Source organism: Ceratotherium simum, chromosome 7 (assembly GCF_057802395.1).
Source record: "Ceratotherium simum simum isolate JZ-2026a chromosome 7, ASM5780239v1, whole genome shotgun sequence".
Taxonomy (NCBI): domain Eukaryota; kingdom Metazoa; phylum Chordata; class Mammalia; order Perissodactyla; family Rhinocerotidae; genus Ceratotherium; species Ceratotherium simum.
The window spans coordinates 59,228,029-59,248,267 of record NC_141906.1 but is presented as its reverse complement, the minus strand read 5'-3'; the positions used below and the strand labels follow the sequence as shown (position 1 = coordinate 59,248,267).

The following is a 20,239-nucleotide window of genomic DNA, read 5'->3' as shown; positions in this document are numbered from 1 at the left end:
TCACAAATACAAAAGATTTTTTTTAAATTCATTTTTTAAAAAAAACTATATTTAGAAAACTAAATATGAATTACTTATACTATAAATTACTTGTCTTTACGGAATTCTTCCCATAGTTTTCCTTATATAATTTGAATAAATAATATAATGCCTGGCATATAGTAAGCACTCAGCAAATATTAATCAGATGATTCACTATTTATATTTCTAAAATTTTAATAAAATCTAGTAGATATTTATATTATTCTTGTGAATTTTTATATTAAATGATTGAAAGATGAAAACCGTCCTGCAGAACAGCTTCAGAAATCATGTCTGTAACATGATCAGCTCTCTAATAGTAAATATGAGTTACACTGTTCCTTTTATCTAATCATAAATTCTTTTTTTCTTTGTCTTCTAGAGCTGTACTTATCTAAAACTTTGAAGGACATAGAGACTTAAATTATTTTAATATATGCTAAATAATTCTTCATACAGTGGTATTTTTATTTCTTCAGAAAATTTTATGTTATTTTACATTTTTCTATTACTTGACCATAGCTAGTATCGAGAACCTGAGAGCAAATACGAGCATTTAAAATTTTTTTTTCTTTTTTGTGAGGAAGACTGGCCCTGAGCTAACATCTGTTGCCAGTCTTCCTCTTTTTGCTTGAGGAAGATTGTCACTGAGCTAACATCTGTGCCAGTCTTCCTCTATTTTCGTATGTGGGACACTGCCACTGCATGGCTTGATGAGCAGTGTGTAGATCTGGGCCCGGGATCCGAACCTGTGAACCCCGGGCCACTGAAGTGGAGCAAGCGAACTTAACCACTACGCCACTGGACCGGCCTAGCATTTAAATTTTTGTATTCAATATTTAGAGATAATCAGACTTGGTTATAGAGGGGCGTACTGTAGATATTATGAGAAACCTTGTTTATTAGTGAGATTTAAAAGGTGGGTCATTCATGTTCAAACAGAATACTTAACTAAATACTGTACTATTTGATAAATGCAGTGGATAAAATGTACCATAATTTTTATCTTGGTCTTATTTTTGTACTTTTAATATATCACGTGCCTTTTATCATTCTTATTTATGAAAATGAGGATTGGGAGTTTTATGAACTGAAAAATGGCTATTGGGACAGAATTATTTGTATATAGGAATTTTAAGTTTTTTATGTGAATATTTTAATTTGGTTTCCCACAGCACAATGGAAAGAGTTAGAGCTTCAAGCTTTACCTCCAGGCCTCATGGTAGTAGAAGAAATTATTTCTTCTGAGGAGGAGAAAATGCTTTTGGAGGGTATTAACTGGACAGAAGATACAGACAGTCAAAATTGTAAGTAAAACTTTTAAAATCTGATATTTAAGAGTTTCTGCAAAATGGTCATGGTACTGATCCTTCTTTCCTTCTCCTCCTTTCGTTTATTAAAACTGTAATATTTCCTTAAAATTACTGAAAGTAGCCTGGATCCAATGTTAGGCAAGTCATACCAACAATTCTTAGGAGCATTAATAATAAATAACATTTATAGAGCTATCAATTTTAAACTCCAAACTGATTAATATTTATTAGCCAGCTTTGTAGGGCTAACATTTATAAGCCCTTTTACATATATTATCTTATTTGATCCTCTCCACCTAAGGCAGATTTCCTCTGAGGAATCAGCAGTTCAGTGCCATAAGGTAGTAAGAACTTCCTGGAGATATTTGCAGATTAGTGACTGCCTCTTTCCAGATCATTAGCAGTTTTGTGAGTGGCAGTGTACATGTTTAGCTCTTTCAGATTGATTGGGTAAAGCTCTTTAAGCATTTGTTACAATTTTATACTTAAAAGAACAGCAGATAGGAGAAAAAATGGTTAATTTTATTAAAGACGATAATTTATCAGTTAACAAAAGTTACCATTGCTAAACTAGTCCTTACTTATAATGTTGACTTTGAAATATATGAAGGAATGAAATTCTTTCTCCCAAGTAATTTACTTTCTTTTCTTCATACAGTTCAAAAATCCTTAAAACACAGAAGAGTAAAGCATTTTGGTTATGAATTCTACTATGAGAACAACAATGTAGATAAAAATAAGCCATTACCAGGGGGTAAGTAATTGTTAATAAACAATAAATGCTGGTTCAGAAAAAAAGATTTAATATATTCGAAGTACATCATAGTTGAGGGAATGTTTCATTTGTCATTTGTAGGTAAACTTTTGAAACAATTGTTTAAATTTAAAACATTTTTTTGTGTGTGTGTGAGAAAGATTAGCCCTGAGCTAACATCCGATGCCAATCCTCCTCTTTTTGCTGAGGAAGACTGGCCCTGGGCTAAGATCTGTGCCCATCTTCCTCTACTTTATATGGGAGGCCACCACAGCATGGCCTGATAAGTGGTGCGTCAGTCCATGCCCGGGATCCGAACCAGCGAACCCCGGGCCACCGAAGTGGAGCGCGCAAACTTAACTGATATGCCACTGAGCCGGCCCCTAAATTTAAAACATTTTAATTAGCTAAATGGTGCAGTTTTGTGTTAAAGAATTCATATATACAGATAATGCTCAAGTTCCTCTTGAACGCTATCCTTACTCCCATACTTCTCAGAAGTAGTACCAGTAGCAGTTTAGTATACATTATTCCACTCCTTTAAAAAACGAGTTGACATTCAAATATAGATACCTAGAAAAGTATATAGTAGTTGTTAACATGTAGTAGTATATTGTGTGCTATCAGTTGTATAATCATATATAACATGTATCACTCCAACTTGCTTTTTCCCTTCACAATATGTCTTGGAGATCTTGCACATAGTTTTTCATTTTATTGAATGTTCAATATTAGCTTTTTCAGTTAGTTCCCTTTTTTTTTTTTTTGAGGAAGACTAGCCCTGAGCTAACATCCGTTGCCAGTCCTCCTCTTTTTTTGCTGAGGAAGATTGGCCCTCGGCTGGCATCAGTGCCCATCTTCCTCTACTTTATATGGGATGCTGCCACAGCATGGCTTGACAAGTGGTGCGTTGGTCTGCGCCCAGGATCCGAACTTGCGAACCCCGAGCTGCTGCAGCGGAGTGCAAGAACTTAACCACTACACCACAGGGCCGACCGCCAGTTAGTTCCCTTTTGATAGACATTTAGGTTATTTCTAGTTTTTAGCTTTTAAAGTAGTGAATATCTTTATACACGTCTCTTTATGCACTAAGCAAGAGTTTCTCAAGGGAGATTGCTAAATTAGAGTTGTGTCAAATTGACATTCATTTAAAAATGTTAATAGGTACTGACAGATTGCCCCCAAAACAGCTATGCCAACATATTCTCACCAAGTGTGTACCCACCCCTCCTCCCCCCACCAATGTGTGATATTGTAAAACTTTTAACTATATAATTACCTGATTACTAGAGAGGGTGGCCATTTGTATTTTCTTTTCTGTGAATTATTTTTCATATCCTTTGCTAGTTTTTTTCTAATGGGTTATCTAAGTTATTAATAAGAATTTACTATATAATCTGGATATTAATCCTTTGGTAGAATTCCTTGTTGAAGTTAAATTTATCTATATTTTTATGACTTTGGTCTTATTTAAGGGTTTCTTTCCCTCATAAAATAACATTTATGACTCTAATAAAAGTAAGTTAGTTCCACTTTGATAAGTGTGTTTTTTAAAGAGAACTAATTTAAAATAATTAAATTGGAAATAAATTAAATAATTTAAAATAACAAAAAAGAAAGTGGCCAGGCTAATTTTCAGTATATTTTCAGCAAATTTTATAATTTTATTGCTGTTTTACAAAATAGTAAAATTGTCAGCAAAATTGTTCTTTTGGATGTTTTATTTGATAAAATCAATACAATAACCTTAAAAGATTCTTAAGAAGGTTTTATTTTTATTTTGCTTTGCTTGTGGGTTTATTGTTATGTTTAGATCTGACTTCTAAATTAAAAGCTGTGTGATTTTTATCATAATGGCTATTTTTTTCTTCTTGGGTAAAACATGCAAAGTAAATATTTTAATATGTTTTCTTTTATTGATGTCTTAATAGTTTATAACATGAAATTTTGGTTGTAAAGTTTTGTTTGTCAATCACCATATACATGCCTCCCTTCACCCCTTGTGCCTACCCTCCACCCCCATTGACCCTGGTAACCACAATACAGTTTTTTCTGTCCATGTGTTGGTTTATATTCCACATATGAGTGAGATCACACAGTGTTTGTCTTTCTCTTTCTGGCTTATTTCACTTAACATAATACCCTCCAGGTCCACCCATGTTGTTGCAAATGGGACGATTTTGTCTTGTTTTATGGCTGAGTAGTATTCCATTGTATATATATGCCACATCTTCTTGATCCAATCATCAGTAAAGGGACACTTGGGTTGCTTCCACTTCTTCGCTATAGTGAATAATGCTGCAATGAAGATAGGGGTGCATAAGCCTCTTTGGATTGTTGATTTCAGGTTCGTTGGATAGATTCCCAGTAGTGGGATAGCTGGATCATAGGGTATTTCTATTTTTAATTTTTTGAGGAATCTCCATACCGTTTTCCCTAGAGGCTGCACCAGTTTGCATTCCCACCAGCTGTGTATGAGGGTTCCCGTTTCTCCACATCCTGTCCAACATTTGTATTTTTTTGTCTTGGTGATTATAGCCATTCTAACGGGTGTGAGGTGATATCTTAATATGTTTTATCTTTATGATTATTGACTTCAGGTCTTCCTGACTTTTGTGATAGCATTTTGGAGAAATGGTTAAAGGAGGGTTTCATTAAACATAAGCCTGATCAATTGACTGTAAACCAGTATGAACCTGGGCATGGTAAGTATTTCTTCTTTTAAAATTCCAGTCATATATTTCATAACTAAGTAGATTATGTAACTCTCTAAGATCAAAGACGTTTTTTATCTCTAACTCACTCAGAGTAATTTGCTTATGTTTTTTACCTGTGTTGACTTTAATCACTTGCAAATCTACACATCAATCATTTGAGGAACTTGTATGTCAAAGTGGAAACAGACTGACACAGTTGCTATTTGTGATTTTTTTTTTTTTGGTTCCCTCTCACCATTTTATTTAGAGAGGGAGAAGATTGCTTTAAAAACATGAGACATGTATAATGGAAAAAACCAAATAATTTACAGATACAGAGAAAAGGCTAGTTAGTTGCATGGTCTTGCTCTTCCTCTTCTGTTGAGAATGTGGAAGATAATTCTAGGATGACATGTTAGTGAAAAATCTTGAGGTTATTGATTTTTTGCACTTGTTAGCAGCATCTTCATCTGATATTTGTAGTAATCAAATGATTTTAAGAGTTTTATTAATGGCAGGAGTTGTGCGGTTTTTTTTCCTGCATTTATCCTGATGTATTATGATTGCATATTTACCTATCAGTCTTTCCATTGGTGTCTAAGCTCCTTCAGGAAGGGACCATGTCTTACTAGCTTTATATGTTCTCACCATGTAGCAAAGTTCCTTTCAGTTAATAGGTGCTCAATTAACAGAGATTGAGAGCTTGGTGAAGGAAGCCATATCGTATTGTTATGCTTAGTCTTCACACCTGGTTATTGCTTTTGTTCTACAAGAACTTGGGAATCCAGTGTTCAAGGGAAAAGATGGCTTTGTTATTTCTCTTTCACATCTTTCTCTTGGGCTGGGATTGGGTAAATGTCCTAGTTAAGCAGTGACTCTCAAGTCTTGATTTTCGAATCCAGTCCCAATGGCACTTTAAATCATGAAGTTAAGATATTTTTAGTTTAGATTTAGTTTAATTTTATTTGGTCACATTCACTGTAAATGTTTCCTTTTAACTAAAATTATAGTACATTCCTGATTGTCAAACAATGTTTTCACCATAATAGTGTGAGGCTATATTTAGAGTCGTCTTAAATCTACTAAAAGGAAAAATGAAGTGATGTGTTATCCTATCTTCTATCTCAGGAATTCCCGCTCATATTGACACACATTCTGCTTTTGAGGATGAGATCGTTTCTCTCAGTTTGGGGTCAGAGGTAAATGTTCAAACATTTTTATTAGCTATCAACAAATGTCTTACCTTATACAACACCCTTTTCAGAGAATTTTCCACATTTCTTAATTCAAATTAAGATTTTTAAAATGAAAGTAAAGGCACCATTAGCACTTTTCATTTCTTACAGAAGTGAAATTATCACAGTGTCTTCTTTTAGATGGTCAAAGTTTTATCTATCAGCTCATCAGATGCCAGGAAAAGCCATGTAATTTAAATTTTTACACATTTTCCTTTTAAAAGTTGAGTAAAATTCAGACTTCTCTTGGCAACAACTTACTGAAGCCGCATTGCCATCTAGTGGCAAAAGATAGTAGCTGCAGGCTATGCAAAAAGTAAACAAAACTAAAATATGTCTGGAATTCTGATAAACTTTTTCACATATATTACCTGATTCAGTCCCTTCAAAAACTTTGAGTGGTAGAGGATAATATCCTCATTTTTACAGATGAGGAATAAGAGGTTCATGTTTATTCATTGACTTGTTTCTATAGCTGCACTTTACTTGAACTGCTAAGGAAGCTGTCAAAAACATGATTTAAAGTGATCCATGCAAACTGCAGATAGAATTTTACATAGAAATCAGAATTTAAATCTAGAAGAATCTGTAAAATATAGGGTCATCTAGTCTAACTAGAGGTTGCTAGAAAATCTGATCTTGTTCCTGGAGACAAATATACTATTTACTAGCATTTTTTAATATTTGTGTAGATCCCGTCACTGAGGCTTCCGAGCTTGTGTGATCATGTTGATATACTATGACTAGAGATTTAGTGCTATTTGTTGATAAGACAAAACAATCTTATCAACTACATGTGTGGGGTCTTATTAAGTGCTTTGAAAAATAATGAGGATGTGAAGGGATAAAAAGAGTCTTCTCTGTCTAGTCTATTTTCATTTTACCTCTTATCCTGGCTTGTAGCTTTAGGGGACCAGTAAAAAACATCCTTGTCTTTTCTTCTCAATTGTGAAACCAATTGAGAAAGGAGACAGAAGAGCAAAAGGAGATCAGAGTGTCAACTTAACTACTAAGAAAACATGGAAGAGTGTGGCTCTAGATCTGTAGCCAAGTGGACTTGTTAATACTTCACCTCTGAATTAGAGAGACATACTGTCTTTTTTACTGGCATAGCCAGACAACTGGATACCTCCTCCATAGGACGTGAAGAATATACTAGATTCTGCAAACCAGCTGGATCTGAAAAAGAGACAGGAGAGGGCTCAGCCAAACAAGCTTGCTTCAGGCTAACCAATCAGTTAAGGCTTGCCTTCTCTCCTGGGGAGCTGGAAGTGAAGGAGTGGACATGTGTTCTTCCTATACTTTCACTCCCATGGAACCTCCCTCCCCTCCTGGGGAAATATGAGGAATGGGGACTAAGTGTTCCTCCAACACCCTACAAGGTCATTATGTAGTTTTCAATTAAAAGTAGTAAAGAAGGGAAAACTTGCCCTTTAGTTGCACTGAAAATCTGCTGTAACCGTTATCTCCATTTGGTGTCTTTGGGGGCATATAATGTTTAGCTGCCAGTTTGAATGATGGAGTTTGTGATTAAAGCCATCTTTTTAATAGTGGGAACACATGCATGTTATAGGTTATGACAAGAACAGTAGATTTTCTTGTAAAAGATAGCTTTTGAGGGGAAGTGAATCTTTGTAATTTTGAAAAAAAATATTTACTAAACATTTAAGTTTATCATGCTATTTAAAACAGTCTGCTATATTTGGGGCCCTTTATTTCATCTGTAAAATGGGATTAATAATGGGCTGGCCCCGTGGCTTAGCGGTTAAGTGAGCGCTCTCCACTGCTGGCGACCCGGGTTCGGATCCCGGGCGCGCACCGACGCACCGCTTCTCCGGCCATGCTGAGGCCGCGTCCCACATGCAGCAACTAGAAGGATGTGCAGCTATGACATGCAGCTATCTGCTGGGGCTTTGGGGGGAAAAAAATAAATAAATAAAATCTTTAAAAAAAAAAATGGGATTAATAATACCTCTTGCCTGGCTGAAGGATTGTGATGGGAATAAAATGAGTTAATGAATGTGAAAACGTTTTTCAAACTCAGTGCAATCCATACATGTAAAGGCTTATTAAGATATGCTGCCTCTTGGGCTCCTTACTTGAAGGCTTCACTCCTGTAACAAAGGGAATCTCATGTTCCCATTGCCTCGAAATAGGATTTCAAGTGGTAACCAGAAAGATGGCTTTCTTCTTTTCCTCTTGCATTTACCCGCTGTAGCACTCAGTGCTGTTATGTTTTTTTTTGTCCTCAGGAAGATTTGCCCTGAGCTAACATCTGTGTCAGTCTTCCTCTATTTTGTATGTGGGTAGCTGCCACAGCATGGCAGTTGTTGAGTGGTGTAGGTCTGTACCCGGGAACCAAACCCAGTCTGCTGAAGCAGAGCATGCCAAACTTACCCACTAGGCCCTGGGGCCGGCCCCCTGTTTGTTTTTGATGCTGTGTAATTACTTAAATTCTCTCCTAGACCTAGAATCTGGGTCCCATACTTATGTCTCTTTTTCTTTATCATCTCATCCTTAACATCCTTAATTGTTTTAAGAAATTCACTGCAGTGTTTACTCCAGCTTCCATTTCATTGTAATAATTTGTTAGTGGCATCATTGTTTTTTTTTTTTTAGTGTTTGTTTTGTTTTGTTTGTTTCTCTTTGGCTAAAATCTTGAGGTTATACTTTAACTTTTTACTTCTCTTTTCCAAAAAATTTCTAAGATCTCTTAACTCTTCAATGCTGCAACACAAGGTGTTCCCATGAGGTATTCTTAACTGGTATATAAATCTTACTTAAATGCCTTATGTTTATGACTACTTCATATTCTTCTTAAAACTCTTACAGTTCTTCTAAAAAATACTGTACATGTCATAGTGAGCCAAAATTCTCTTTATTTTTTAAAATATATTAGTTTTGCCTTTACAACTGGATTGTAATCTTCTAAAATGTTTTTGTGCCTCCAAAATTGTTACAGATATACGTATATATGTTATGTGATGTGTATATGTTAGGATGCTTTTAGCTGCAAATAACAGCAGAAAACCCAATTAAAAATGATTATACAACAAAAACAAGTTAATATCTCGTATAACAAGATGTTTTAAGGAAGGCTAATTCCGAAAGTTTTAATTTGTTTGCTTAGCTCAGAGATTTCATCAAGGAACCAAGTTCTTTCCATCTCAAATGCTCCCTGCTCCCTTACCTAAGGACTAGCTTAGGGAAATATCCAACAAGGAGTAGGATGCATCAGGACATGTGAGAATTAGCTACACCCTGTGGAGTCAAGTAGGCTTTTGCCTGTAAGTACTCCTTCTCTGATAGGTTTGTCCTGCTGTAAAATCCAGTCTGCCTTTGTTGGCCATGCATGTTTTGAGATATATCCTTGACGTAAACCTCCTTGTGATAATGAACTAGTAGTGTTGTTGGACAAATAATCAGTTCAGCAAGTACCGTAAGACTTGGTCAGCTAAGGATGAAAATGACCATTTAATGTGCATCTACAGAAAGCCAGAACCAAACTTTTATTGTAAATAAGATAAACAATTTTTTGATTAAGATTTACTTTGAAAAATGAAACTAAAAATTATGAAGACAGTTTAAAAAATTTTTTTATTTAACACATTTAGATTATATTTCAACTATACACTAATTTTTAGAACAAAGAATGAGTCATATGAGCTTTGTTTTGGTGTTATTTTTCTGATAAAAATATGATAGTGTTAAAAATTCCCTTAGTTAGCTTTTTTAATAGCTTGATTATAAAGAGCCATTTTTTGCCAAAAAAATTAATGAAGTCTTTGTCAGTTTTTCCAAGAATCTCTCTTAATTCTTTGATATCCAAATTATTTCATTTTGAAGCATGTATTCTATATCATTATTGTTTTATTTTCTCTTCTTCAGTTGTGCACTTCCTGACTTTGCCAGAGCTCCAAATGTTAAATGGCTTTGCATGTGATTTAAGTGGTTCTGCGACATTTATTTCATCAACTTCTGAAAGTCTTCTGTCTTTTGTCAGAATTGTGATTTCAATTTGTTTTGTATTTGCATTGCATTGGCTAATATTTATAGGATCATGATTTACTGAAAGACTGACAACTCTGGTATTGAACAGAGAAATATTGGGGCAAGTACTAATTTTATAAGAAGTTGGTTCATCAGTAAATACTTCTTATTATGATGACTTTTACAACTGAGTGGCCTGGGTAATTGGGTATTTGGTTAATGAAGTAACCATTGACATTCAACAGGCATCTATTGAATGCCTACTAGAGGGCTACATCTTTCATTATATTACCTGTTCTCTCTCCAGGGTCATGCTTTCAGCAAATAGTTACTGAGTCCAGCTTGATCTCCTGAAATAGAGTATTGAATAAAAATTTTTTGTGAAATGTCTTGAACTCCCGATTGCTCTATTGCCAGCTGAATGGTTTTGTAGCTTCCTTGGGTTTTTTTCAACCTGGTCTCTGTGTAGTTTGCCCCAGAGATGTTCAATTCTCATTTATCAGGAATGACTCACAGGGTACTTCTCTTTTAGGAGTTTATTGCTTTAATGGACAAATGTTTCATCATTTTCTGATCTTCAGCACAAACTGGGAAAAAATACCAAAGATACTTTCTTTATAAAGCTTAAAACAGCAAATACAGTCTGGACCCTGGGCATATTGACCTCATCTCCAACCTCAAATTCAGCCCTCAAATTTGCATATATAAGCAATATTTACAGCCTCAGAAGCCAAACAATTTATTCTTCCCATTTTGTCTTGATTTCAGGCCTCAGACTTGATTCTTATCTTCTCAGATAAGAATATTCTTGCAATATTTACATTTTCTGAAGTTCTGTCAAATGGATTGTTTCTACTGTGTAGCTCCTTTCTCCCTTCTCTCATCCTTTGTAGCACATTTGTGATATTTTCCATAGTTTCAGTAGTGCCCTTAGCATTAAAAGGATAGTAATATGCCATCCTAGTGGGTGTGTATTTCTGCATTTGTGTGTGTGTGTGTGTTTGTATTCATAGCCATGGTTACTTTGATATGGCTGTATATATTGATGTAGTTGCAGAAAGAGAGCATAACTCTCACATGGGATATTTGGTTGCATCATAGTACAATCAACATGGCATTAGGCCAAATCTTCATTTTTCTTTTTATCCAACATGTCTCTAATATTGAAAACTTCTATGGCCAAGTAGATTCTGCTGGTTTGTGGGCCAGAAATAAATGCTCTACCTTATTTGGTCATGTTCGTTTTTGTACATTGAGTTCTTTTTTCACTTTTAAGCATTTTCCCTACAAACTTATGTTCTGAGGCTCTTCTCTTTCTGCATAATTTTCTTATCTTTCAAGATCTCTTGGAAGGCAAAATTCTCTTTTGTGTAAATTGGGCAAATGGGATTCTGCTGACAGTTCTTAAAGTGTACTCTTTATCTCCTTTAAATGGAGTAAAATCTCCTTTATTCCTGCTCCTGTGATAAGGATAATGGCAAAGAGATATACCTGTTTCAGCAAGCAATTTGCTAACAGAGTCTGCTTCACAGTGTGATGTCATAAAATAGAACATTTTGCTGTATTTGGAGCCTTCAGGCTACTGATTCTTCTACTTTTCAGTTAGAATTTGTGCATTTACTTTGTAGCAAAATAGCAGCATTGTATCACTCCAGTTATATTGTAGAACTAGAATAAAACTTAACACCTGAATGCAGAAAACTGCAGTAGAAGCCTGTTTAGGAGATGTAGTTGGAACCAGTAGTTTGCTAATTGAAAAGTCACTTAAATTGGGGAATAATAATAATAAAAGATACATATGTATTGCAAATATTTTAATTTACATATAAATTCATTCACCAATATTTTGATGTAGGGTCTTTCTTTCCTTGAGGGTCCACAGTCTGCCTTCCAGTTTCCATTTCTTTAAAATGAAGCAAAAGCTTAAAGACGCCTATGAAACCATCTGAGTGTAGGATTTTATGTTTTGATGTTTTTTTCCAAGGTTTTATTATTGACTTTTCGTATCTGTTGTAACAATTTATAATTTTGTTCACTTTCATTGAGTCTTTCAACAATATTCAAATTAGTTTATATGGAAGAAAACATATCTTATTCTATTTTCACTGGTTTATGTAATATTTAATTAGATTAAATAATTGCAATAACAAATGTAACCAGCACAAAGAGGTTTGGGAATGCACACAACTGACTTGTTAAGCATATAGCTGAACTGCTGAGAACAGAAGTGCATGAACATGTTGGAGAGCTGCCTATTTTCCACAGACACTCAGGGCATGAGTGTGCTTTACAGAAGAAGTGAAGCATATTGGTTGGTGAAACGGATGTCTGTTAAAAGAGCTTTTATTTATGTGACCAGCATTGTCCCAGCCAATGTGGATGATACAAAAATATTTTCAGGCTTAATTTTTTTCCCCCTCAGATTTTCAACCCAAATATCCAACTCTGTAAAAGACATTTTCTCTTTTCTAAATCAAAATTCATTATCTTTGTCTTCAACCATTTACCACCCACTGCTATTCTCCCATAGAAAAAAAATTTTTTTGCTCTTCCTGGGTTTCCTGCTCTGATTAATTGTCTGCCAATTGATCAATTCAGAGCCTGGGAAATATTCTTGACATGTATTTTTAAGATTATGAATTTTGCTCTCAAGTACTAAACAGTATTAACTGAATCCCACAATGTATTTTTTAAAAACAGGTTTATAGAGGTGTAATTGTCAAACAGTAAACCACACATATTTAAATATGTACTCATGAAAACTTGGCCACACTGAAGATAAGGAACATATCCATCATCCCCAAAAGTTTCGTCATCTCCCCTGTTCCTCAAGCCCTTAGATTACTTAGTATTTTCTAGAGTTTTTTATACAGGAATCATACAGTACATTTGTTGTGCGCCTTCTTTGACTCAACCTAATTATTTGAGACTCATTCAAAGTCTAGCTTAATTGTTATCTTTACTTTCTTGCTGGACAATATAATAACTTTAGAACACTTTAACTCCATTACACCCTTCTAAATTATATGCTGTTATTATTGTGTATTTGAATTCTCTTAAATTTTTTAGATATTTCTTTGATTTATACAGTCAGTGTTCATTTAGATTTATTTACTGTTTTCTTTGCTCTTCATTCTTTCTTGTATCTCGCACATTCCATCTGGAATCATTTATCTTTTGTGTAATGTACAACCTTTAAATTTCCTTTAGTCCAGGTCTGCAGTTGGCTAACTCTGTTTTACTTTTGGTCTGCAAGTGTCTTTATTTCACCATCATCCTTCAAGGATATTTTCACTAGGTATAGAATTCGAGATTGGCAATTTTCTTTCAGCGCACTAGAGATTTCGTTTACCCTCTTCTGGCTTACATTATTGCTCTTGTTACCTTTGAAGGTGACGTTTGTTTATTTCTCTGGCTTCTTTTAAGATTTTTTTCTTTATCTTTCACTTTCTGTAGTTTTATTTGATGTGCCTGATTATTCTGTTTATTTTGGTGGGTTTGTTTATTCTGCTTGGGATTCATTGGGTTTCTTGAATCTATGAATTGGTTTTTTCCATCAATTTTGGAAAACTCTCAGCTATTATCTCTGTAGATTTTGGTTGCTGTCCCATTCTCTCTCTTCATCTACCTTTTCTCCATGTACTTTATTTCACTTACCCTGTCTTCGTTGTTTTCTGTCTTTTGTCTTTCCATGCTTTACTCTAGATAGTTTCATAAGTCACTAATTCTTTCTTCGGCCATGTCTGATTTGCTGTTAAACTCATTCATCAGTGGCCTAATTTCAGTCATAGTATTTTTCTGTTTTAGAATATCTGTTTGGTTTTTCTTCAAATTTACAATGTCCTTTTTTTTTTTTATTATTTCCATTTCTCTGCTGAAATTTTCAAGCTTAGCATTTATATCTTTGAACATGATAAGCATCTTTGTTTTATAGCCTGTATTTGATATTTGAATATTTGAGGTCCCTGTGGTTAGTTTCTATTCTCCTTGGTAGACTGTCTTCTTCCAGAGCAGATACTCTGGTTTATTCTGATTCAGAATGTCTGAGATTCAGGCTGGTTTTCTGTATTTATAGAAAGCTCACAGGCAATTGTGATATTTAGGTAGGATTTTGAACCATTGAGTTAGAAAATGCTGAAATGCTATATCTATATAGTATGAACTCCAAAGGCAGCAAGATTTCAGATTAAGCTTTCAGATAAAGAATAAATAGAAATGAAGTAATATAGGCCTCAATGGCAGTTCTAATCATCATTTAATTAAATAATCCAATGCAGTGCTAGAAACTGAAAACGTTAAAGTCTGTGTGTCTTGCTTCCAAGTCCTTAGGTGTTTGCACTGAGACTGGATTCAGCATTGGACAAGTCAGGAGACTTGGGTTCTAGATCATTCCTATTTGTAACTTTTAATGGACCGTGGAGAAATCACTTCATTTCTGTGCTTTCTGTCATAAGTTGAAGTTGGCATATAATTCTTGAATTTTAATTGTCATAGGCAGTTGGTAAGCATTTAATAATAATGATGGCAGCTACTGTCGCTTTCATTCCTGCCACCAACACTACCATTACCATGATCATCACCACCAGCAACCACCTATTGTTTTTTTTTTTTTTTTTTGGTGTATGTCTTGTAGTTGCTTTTTAAACAATTTTTATTGAGATATAATTGTCATATAACATATTAGTTTCAGGTATACAACATAGTGATTTGATATATGTATGTATTTCAAAATGATCATCACAGTAAGTCTAGTTAATATCCATCACCACACAGTTACAAATTTTTTTTTACTTGTGATGAGAACTTTTAAGATCTCTCTTAGCAATTTTTATATATATAATACAGTATTATTAACTATAGTTACCATGCTATACCTTACATCACTAGGGTTTGTTTTATAACTGGAAGTTTGTATCTGCTGACCACCTTCACCCATTTTGCCCACCCTTCACCCCCCACCTTTGGCAACCGCCAATCTCTTCTCTGTATTTATGAGTTCAGTTTTTTTTTTTTTTTTGAGATTCTACATATAAGTGAGATCATATGATATTTGTCTTTTTCTGTCTGACTTATTTTACTTAGCATAATGCCCTCAAGGTCCATCCATGTTGTCACAAATGGCAGGATGTCCTTTTTATGCCTGAATAATATTCCATTGTGTGTATCTATCTAACTATCTATCTATCTATCCATATCACATTTTCTTTATGCTTTTATCCATCGATAGACACTTAGGTTGCTTCCATGTCTTGGCTATTATAATAATGCTGTACCTGGGGGTGCAGATATCTTTCTGAGTTACTATTTTCATTTCCTTTGGATAAATACCCAGAAGTGGAATTGCTGGATTATATAGTAATTCGGTTTTTAAATTTTGAGTAACCTCCATACTGTTTTCTATAGTGGCTGCACAAATTTACATTCCCACCAACAGTGCACAAGGGATCCCTTTTCTCCACATCCTTGCTAAGACTTGTTATTTCTTGTCTTTTTGATAATAGCCATTCTAACAGGTGTGAGGTGGTATCTCATTGTGTAGCAACTACCTATTCTATGCTAGGCCTGTGGTAGGTACTACAGTAAGTGAGTTTTTCCTTATGAGGAGGAATCCAGGGCCTCAGGATACTTTTGGGTGTATCATCTTTTGCAGAGAGACAGAAAACTCTTATTTGTTTTATTAAAAATGTTCAGAGTTCCTCTTCTCCTCCACAATAGACTAATTCTCTCACGCTGTGGTGGGATTCTATATTTGTAAATCCAAGGAAAGTATGTAAACATACATTTTTGACATAGCTGTATTTCTTTGTAAATAGTTTGTAGTTTCAATCTTGTGTCCTTGCAATTGAGTCTGTCTCCCTTTTTCCTTCTCTCCTTTCCCACTTGTCCAGACATGGTAGACATGGCCATGATGAGGTATGTAGAATCAGTTGTTTGCTATTTAAAATAAAAATAAACTCTTACTTCATTTGGGTCCAGTGAAAACGTTAGTGCAACTACAGAAGATTTATATTTGGCAGGCTATGGGAAACAGATGGATTTCTCTCTATTCTGCTAAATTCTCAGCTATGGAATATTTTCTCGAGTTAAATATAGTAACGTCTATCCTCTTAGCTTTCATCATTCTCTATGAATCACACATCATTCTTCACATCATATTGTCTCTTGTCAATATACCCTTCAGGGTTTCAAAAGGTTAATGAGCTCAGCCTATTTCTAACCAATAAGAATCGGGATTAAGTTTGTCTTCTTTCTCAGAAGTGTTCCCAGTAGCAATATACTCTTCATTTTCCTGTTTAGCCAACGTGGAGAACTGTTTATTTCTTCATGTACATTTCTGTCCTGAATCTTATCTTGACTTAAGTGATAGAGTGATAGCTGTGTCTGGGGTTTTCATTCTATTGTATTTTGACTGTGTAAAGGTTTTATAAGATCAGAATGTCTAGGGTTTTTTGTTTGTTTGCTTTGAACTGAACATTATCCTCAGTCATGCCCCATGAGCTTGCTGGAAACTTGATCTTTATTGACTCTGCCATCTCAGAAAATAAAGAAAATAGGTAAAACCAAGAAGAATAATAGGAAAAAGCTCCTGTGGGACAAGGCTGTCACATGGCAGAATGATTCAGCAATTTTAGGGGAGCGTTACTGATTATGAATCCTTAGTGAATTTTTTAAAAAATCTTTTTTTCATCTTTTAATGAGCATTATTTAGTTAAGATACAGGTACTTTAAATAAGATGATATTGATAATACTTTATTTTTATGATGGAATGTTTTAAGAAAAATTTAATTTTCATAGAGAATGTACATTTAATTTTATAAATAGAAATTATTTCCTTAAATTGAAAAGAACTATACTCTCACATTATTTACCTGTGAGATAATAGAAAATATATATATTGGTCTCTGCCCCTGGTTCCTGGCACAGAACTCCTAAAACCCTTGTAATTTCCTAACTGATAAGAGCATCTTTTGTTCTAATATTTGGTCTTTCACCCTGGTTCCTGACACACAGTTCCTAAATCCCTTAGAATTTCCTGAGTGATAGCAGTGTCTTTTGTTCTAATGAGATGACTCTTGATGAGCTCCCAGATCGGGGCTGGTCACCAGTAAGACTGAGCAATGATTAGAAGCTTGGAATTTTCAGCCCCACCTCCCCATTCTCCAGAGACTGGGAGAGGGGCTGGAAATGGAATTCATAATTGATCATGTCTATGTGGTGAAGCCTCCGTAAAAATCCCAATAGTATGAGGTTTGGAGAGCTTCCAGGTTGGTGAACACCTGGAGGTGCTGGGAGAGGGGCGTGCCTGGACAGGGCATGGAAACTCGTGCCTCTTCCCACATACCTTGCCTTAACGTGTCTCTTCCATCTGGATGTTCATCTGTATCCTTTATCATATCCTTTTATAATAAACTGATAAACAGTAAATAAACTTTTCCTGAGTTGTGTGAGCCTCTCTAGCAAATCAATGATGATCATCAATAATAATCATTAATAAGTATTCTGTACATTTTCTAACATAATTCCTATTACATTTGGCTTATTTGGTAGTGCATTTTTTTCCTTGAAACTTGACTTGTATATTTCAGGACAAGTGTTTCCAAATTAATTAGTGTCATGTTCATACTTCTCTTGTCAGTTCTAATCATTTGTTTAAACTGAGATTTCCCTATTTTAAGATCATTACTCTCTGTTGATAGGAGGGAATGTTTGAATTTCGCAATAATATATGTATTGTGTATTTGAAAACATGTTGAATATTGATTAGTTAGAAATTGTAACCTCTAGGTGGGCACAGAGAACATGTCTCTTATTCACCATTGCAACCTTTGCTGCCTCACACAATGATTAATAAATATTTGTCTAATGAATGAATTGAAATCTAGTCTCTCAGAATATTTTCCCATCCATAGTTTTCATCCAGACAGTTTTCATTCTTTTAAACCACAAATGATTGTCTCTAATAATGAGCATATTTATTAATTATTTTATTTCCTATATGTGGACCTTAGTGTCTATTCAGAAAATTGAAACCTATATATATTGATTTAAAAATGGGCCATAGTGGGTTTTTTCCCCTTTCCCTAACATTTTATTATGAAAAATTTCATACAGAAAAGTTGAAAAAATTGTTCAGTAAATACCTATATATCCACCACCTAGATTCTACAGTTAACATTTTAATGTATTTGCTTTATCAAATATCTATCCTTCTATCCATCCTCTATCAACCCATCTTCTTTTATTTATATATTTCAGAGAAATCACAGGTATCAGTACACTTCACCCCCAAAACTTCAGAATTCTTCTACAGTGTTTATAAATAGAATGCTTTTGGAGTGTGACTATTTGAAATTATGTGGATCATTTGGAACAGATAATTGCTGGAAAATTAAATTCTATCATCTTACTTTATTTTCCATACTGAGATTGGAAGAGCAGATGAGAAAAGGAAAAAAAGCAGCTTAGATCTGTATAATTCTTTATAGTTTACAAAGAAGTTCCATGTGCATTATCTAATTTGATCCAATATTATTAATAGTAGTAGTAGCTAACAGTTACTGAATGCTTGCTTTGTGCCAGGTGCTCTGCTAAGTTTACCTTTAATGAAGGTACTATGCTAAATTCTGTTTATCCCACTGACAATTGGTTGTCATTTATTTTTCAAATGGATTGATTTGTTCACTTAAAAAAATGTCAGCCCTGTGACATGTCTTTTAAATTCACATTTGTCAGCTACTGCTATAGAGTGAAGTCTTTGGTATTTGGGTTCCTGAGGACAAAAATATTTTCTTGGTGTTCTATCTTTATAGGTTGCTATTCATAATAATATTTGAGCACAACTTAGGAAGAGTTGCTGAAAATATTCCTGTGTTCTTTGATTATCTCATATATCTCAGTCTCTAATATCCAAAATGTTGCATGACTTTAAAGGCAAAATGGATTCTATAAAAATCTGTATCTAATAGTTATTTCTTCTTGGATTATTAATTAATTATTAATATGTTATGAATAATAATAGCTACCATCTTTTGTATTTACTATGTGCCGGATCCTGTGATTTATATCCATTCTATATTTAATTCATGTAACAATCCTGTAAGAGTTGAGGAAGCTAAGGCACAGAGAGGTTAAATGGCTTGTCCTGGATCATATGGCTAGTAAATACAAGAGCCAAGACGTGAATGTTTCAGCTCCCAAATCCTTGCATTTGACCACTACCCTAGTGTTTTGCATAGTATATATGATCCTCAGACCACCTGCATCATAATTTCCTGGAGTGATTATTAGAAATGCAGATTCCTGGGGCTCACTCTAGACCTGTTGAGTCTCTCTATGGACGAAGTATGTTTTTTAGTCATTCAGTCGATTCTTTTGTGCACTAAATTTTGGGAACCACTGTGCTGTGCTATTCTATAAGCATTATCATGTTTTAATCTTTATTAGCCTAGAAAGATAGCCATAATCAATGAATCATTCTTTTCCTTGGACTACATGACATTTTGGATTGATCTTTATGCTTTTATCTTCACTTCAAGATTGTCATGGATTTTAAGCACCCGGATGGTGTCACAGTGCCAGTTATGTTGCCTCGTCGGAGTTTGCTCCTGATGACAGGAGAATCTAGATACCTTTGGACTCATGGGTATGTATTGAGGTGACCTTGACAACAGGATACCTTTTGCTTTGTGAGAGTTCTCATTCTTCTCCGCCTGAGCCACCAGAACCATGCCCCATGCCTGCACTTGAGGCTTCTGGGTTTAAATCCCCAGGAACATCTATGTCTTTTTTTTTTTTTTAATTAACCTTTTATTTTGAAAAAAATTTAAATTTAAAGAAAAATTGCAAGCATAGTACAGTGAACTCCCTTCACCTTTCACCTCGATTTACTAATTGTGAACATTTTACCATGTGTTTATTTCTTTCTCACGTGTTATCATTATTATTTTTGCTGAGTTATTTAAGAGTAAGTTGCAGACAACCTATTCTCTTTACCCTTACATGCTTCATTGCATATTTCCTAAGAGCAAGGACATTCTCTGTATCAGGAGTTGGCAAACTATGGCTTGTGGCTAAATTCAGCCTTTAGCGTATTTTTATACAGTTCTTGAGCTAAAAATGGTTTTACAGTTTTAAAGGGTTGTGAAGAATAAAAACAAAAACAACAAAAAATATGTGACAGAGACTATATGTGGCCCTATATGCTTAAAATATTTACTATCTGGCCCTGT

At 34.5% G+C, this 20,239-nt stretch overlaps 1 protein-coding gene across 3 annotated transcripts in view; it reads left to right on the top strand.

Moving 5' to 3' along the window:
- Positions 1-20,239, top strand: part of ALKBH8 (alkB homolog 8, tRNA methyltransferase) — an 80,769-nt gene that overhangs the window by 12,070 nt on the left and 48,460 nt on the right. For all 3 annotated transcript variants that reach the window (XM_087433650.1, XM_087433651.1, XM_014785199.2), the window contains exons 4-8: positions 1,197-1,328; positions 1,993-2,088; positions 4,689-4,793; positions 5,913-5,983; positions 19,547-19,653. In XM_087433650.1, coding sequence (XP_087289776.1) covers positions 1,197-1,328; positions 1,993-2,088; positions 4,689-4,793; positions 5,913-5,983; positions 19,547-19,653 — 511 coding nt within the window. The remainder of the gene's footprint in view (positions 1-1,196; positions 1,329-1,992; positions 2,089-4,688; positions 4,794-5,912; positions 5,984-19,546; positions 19,654-20,239) is intronic.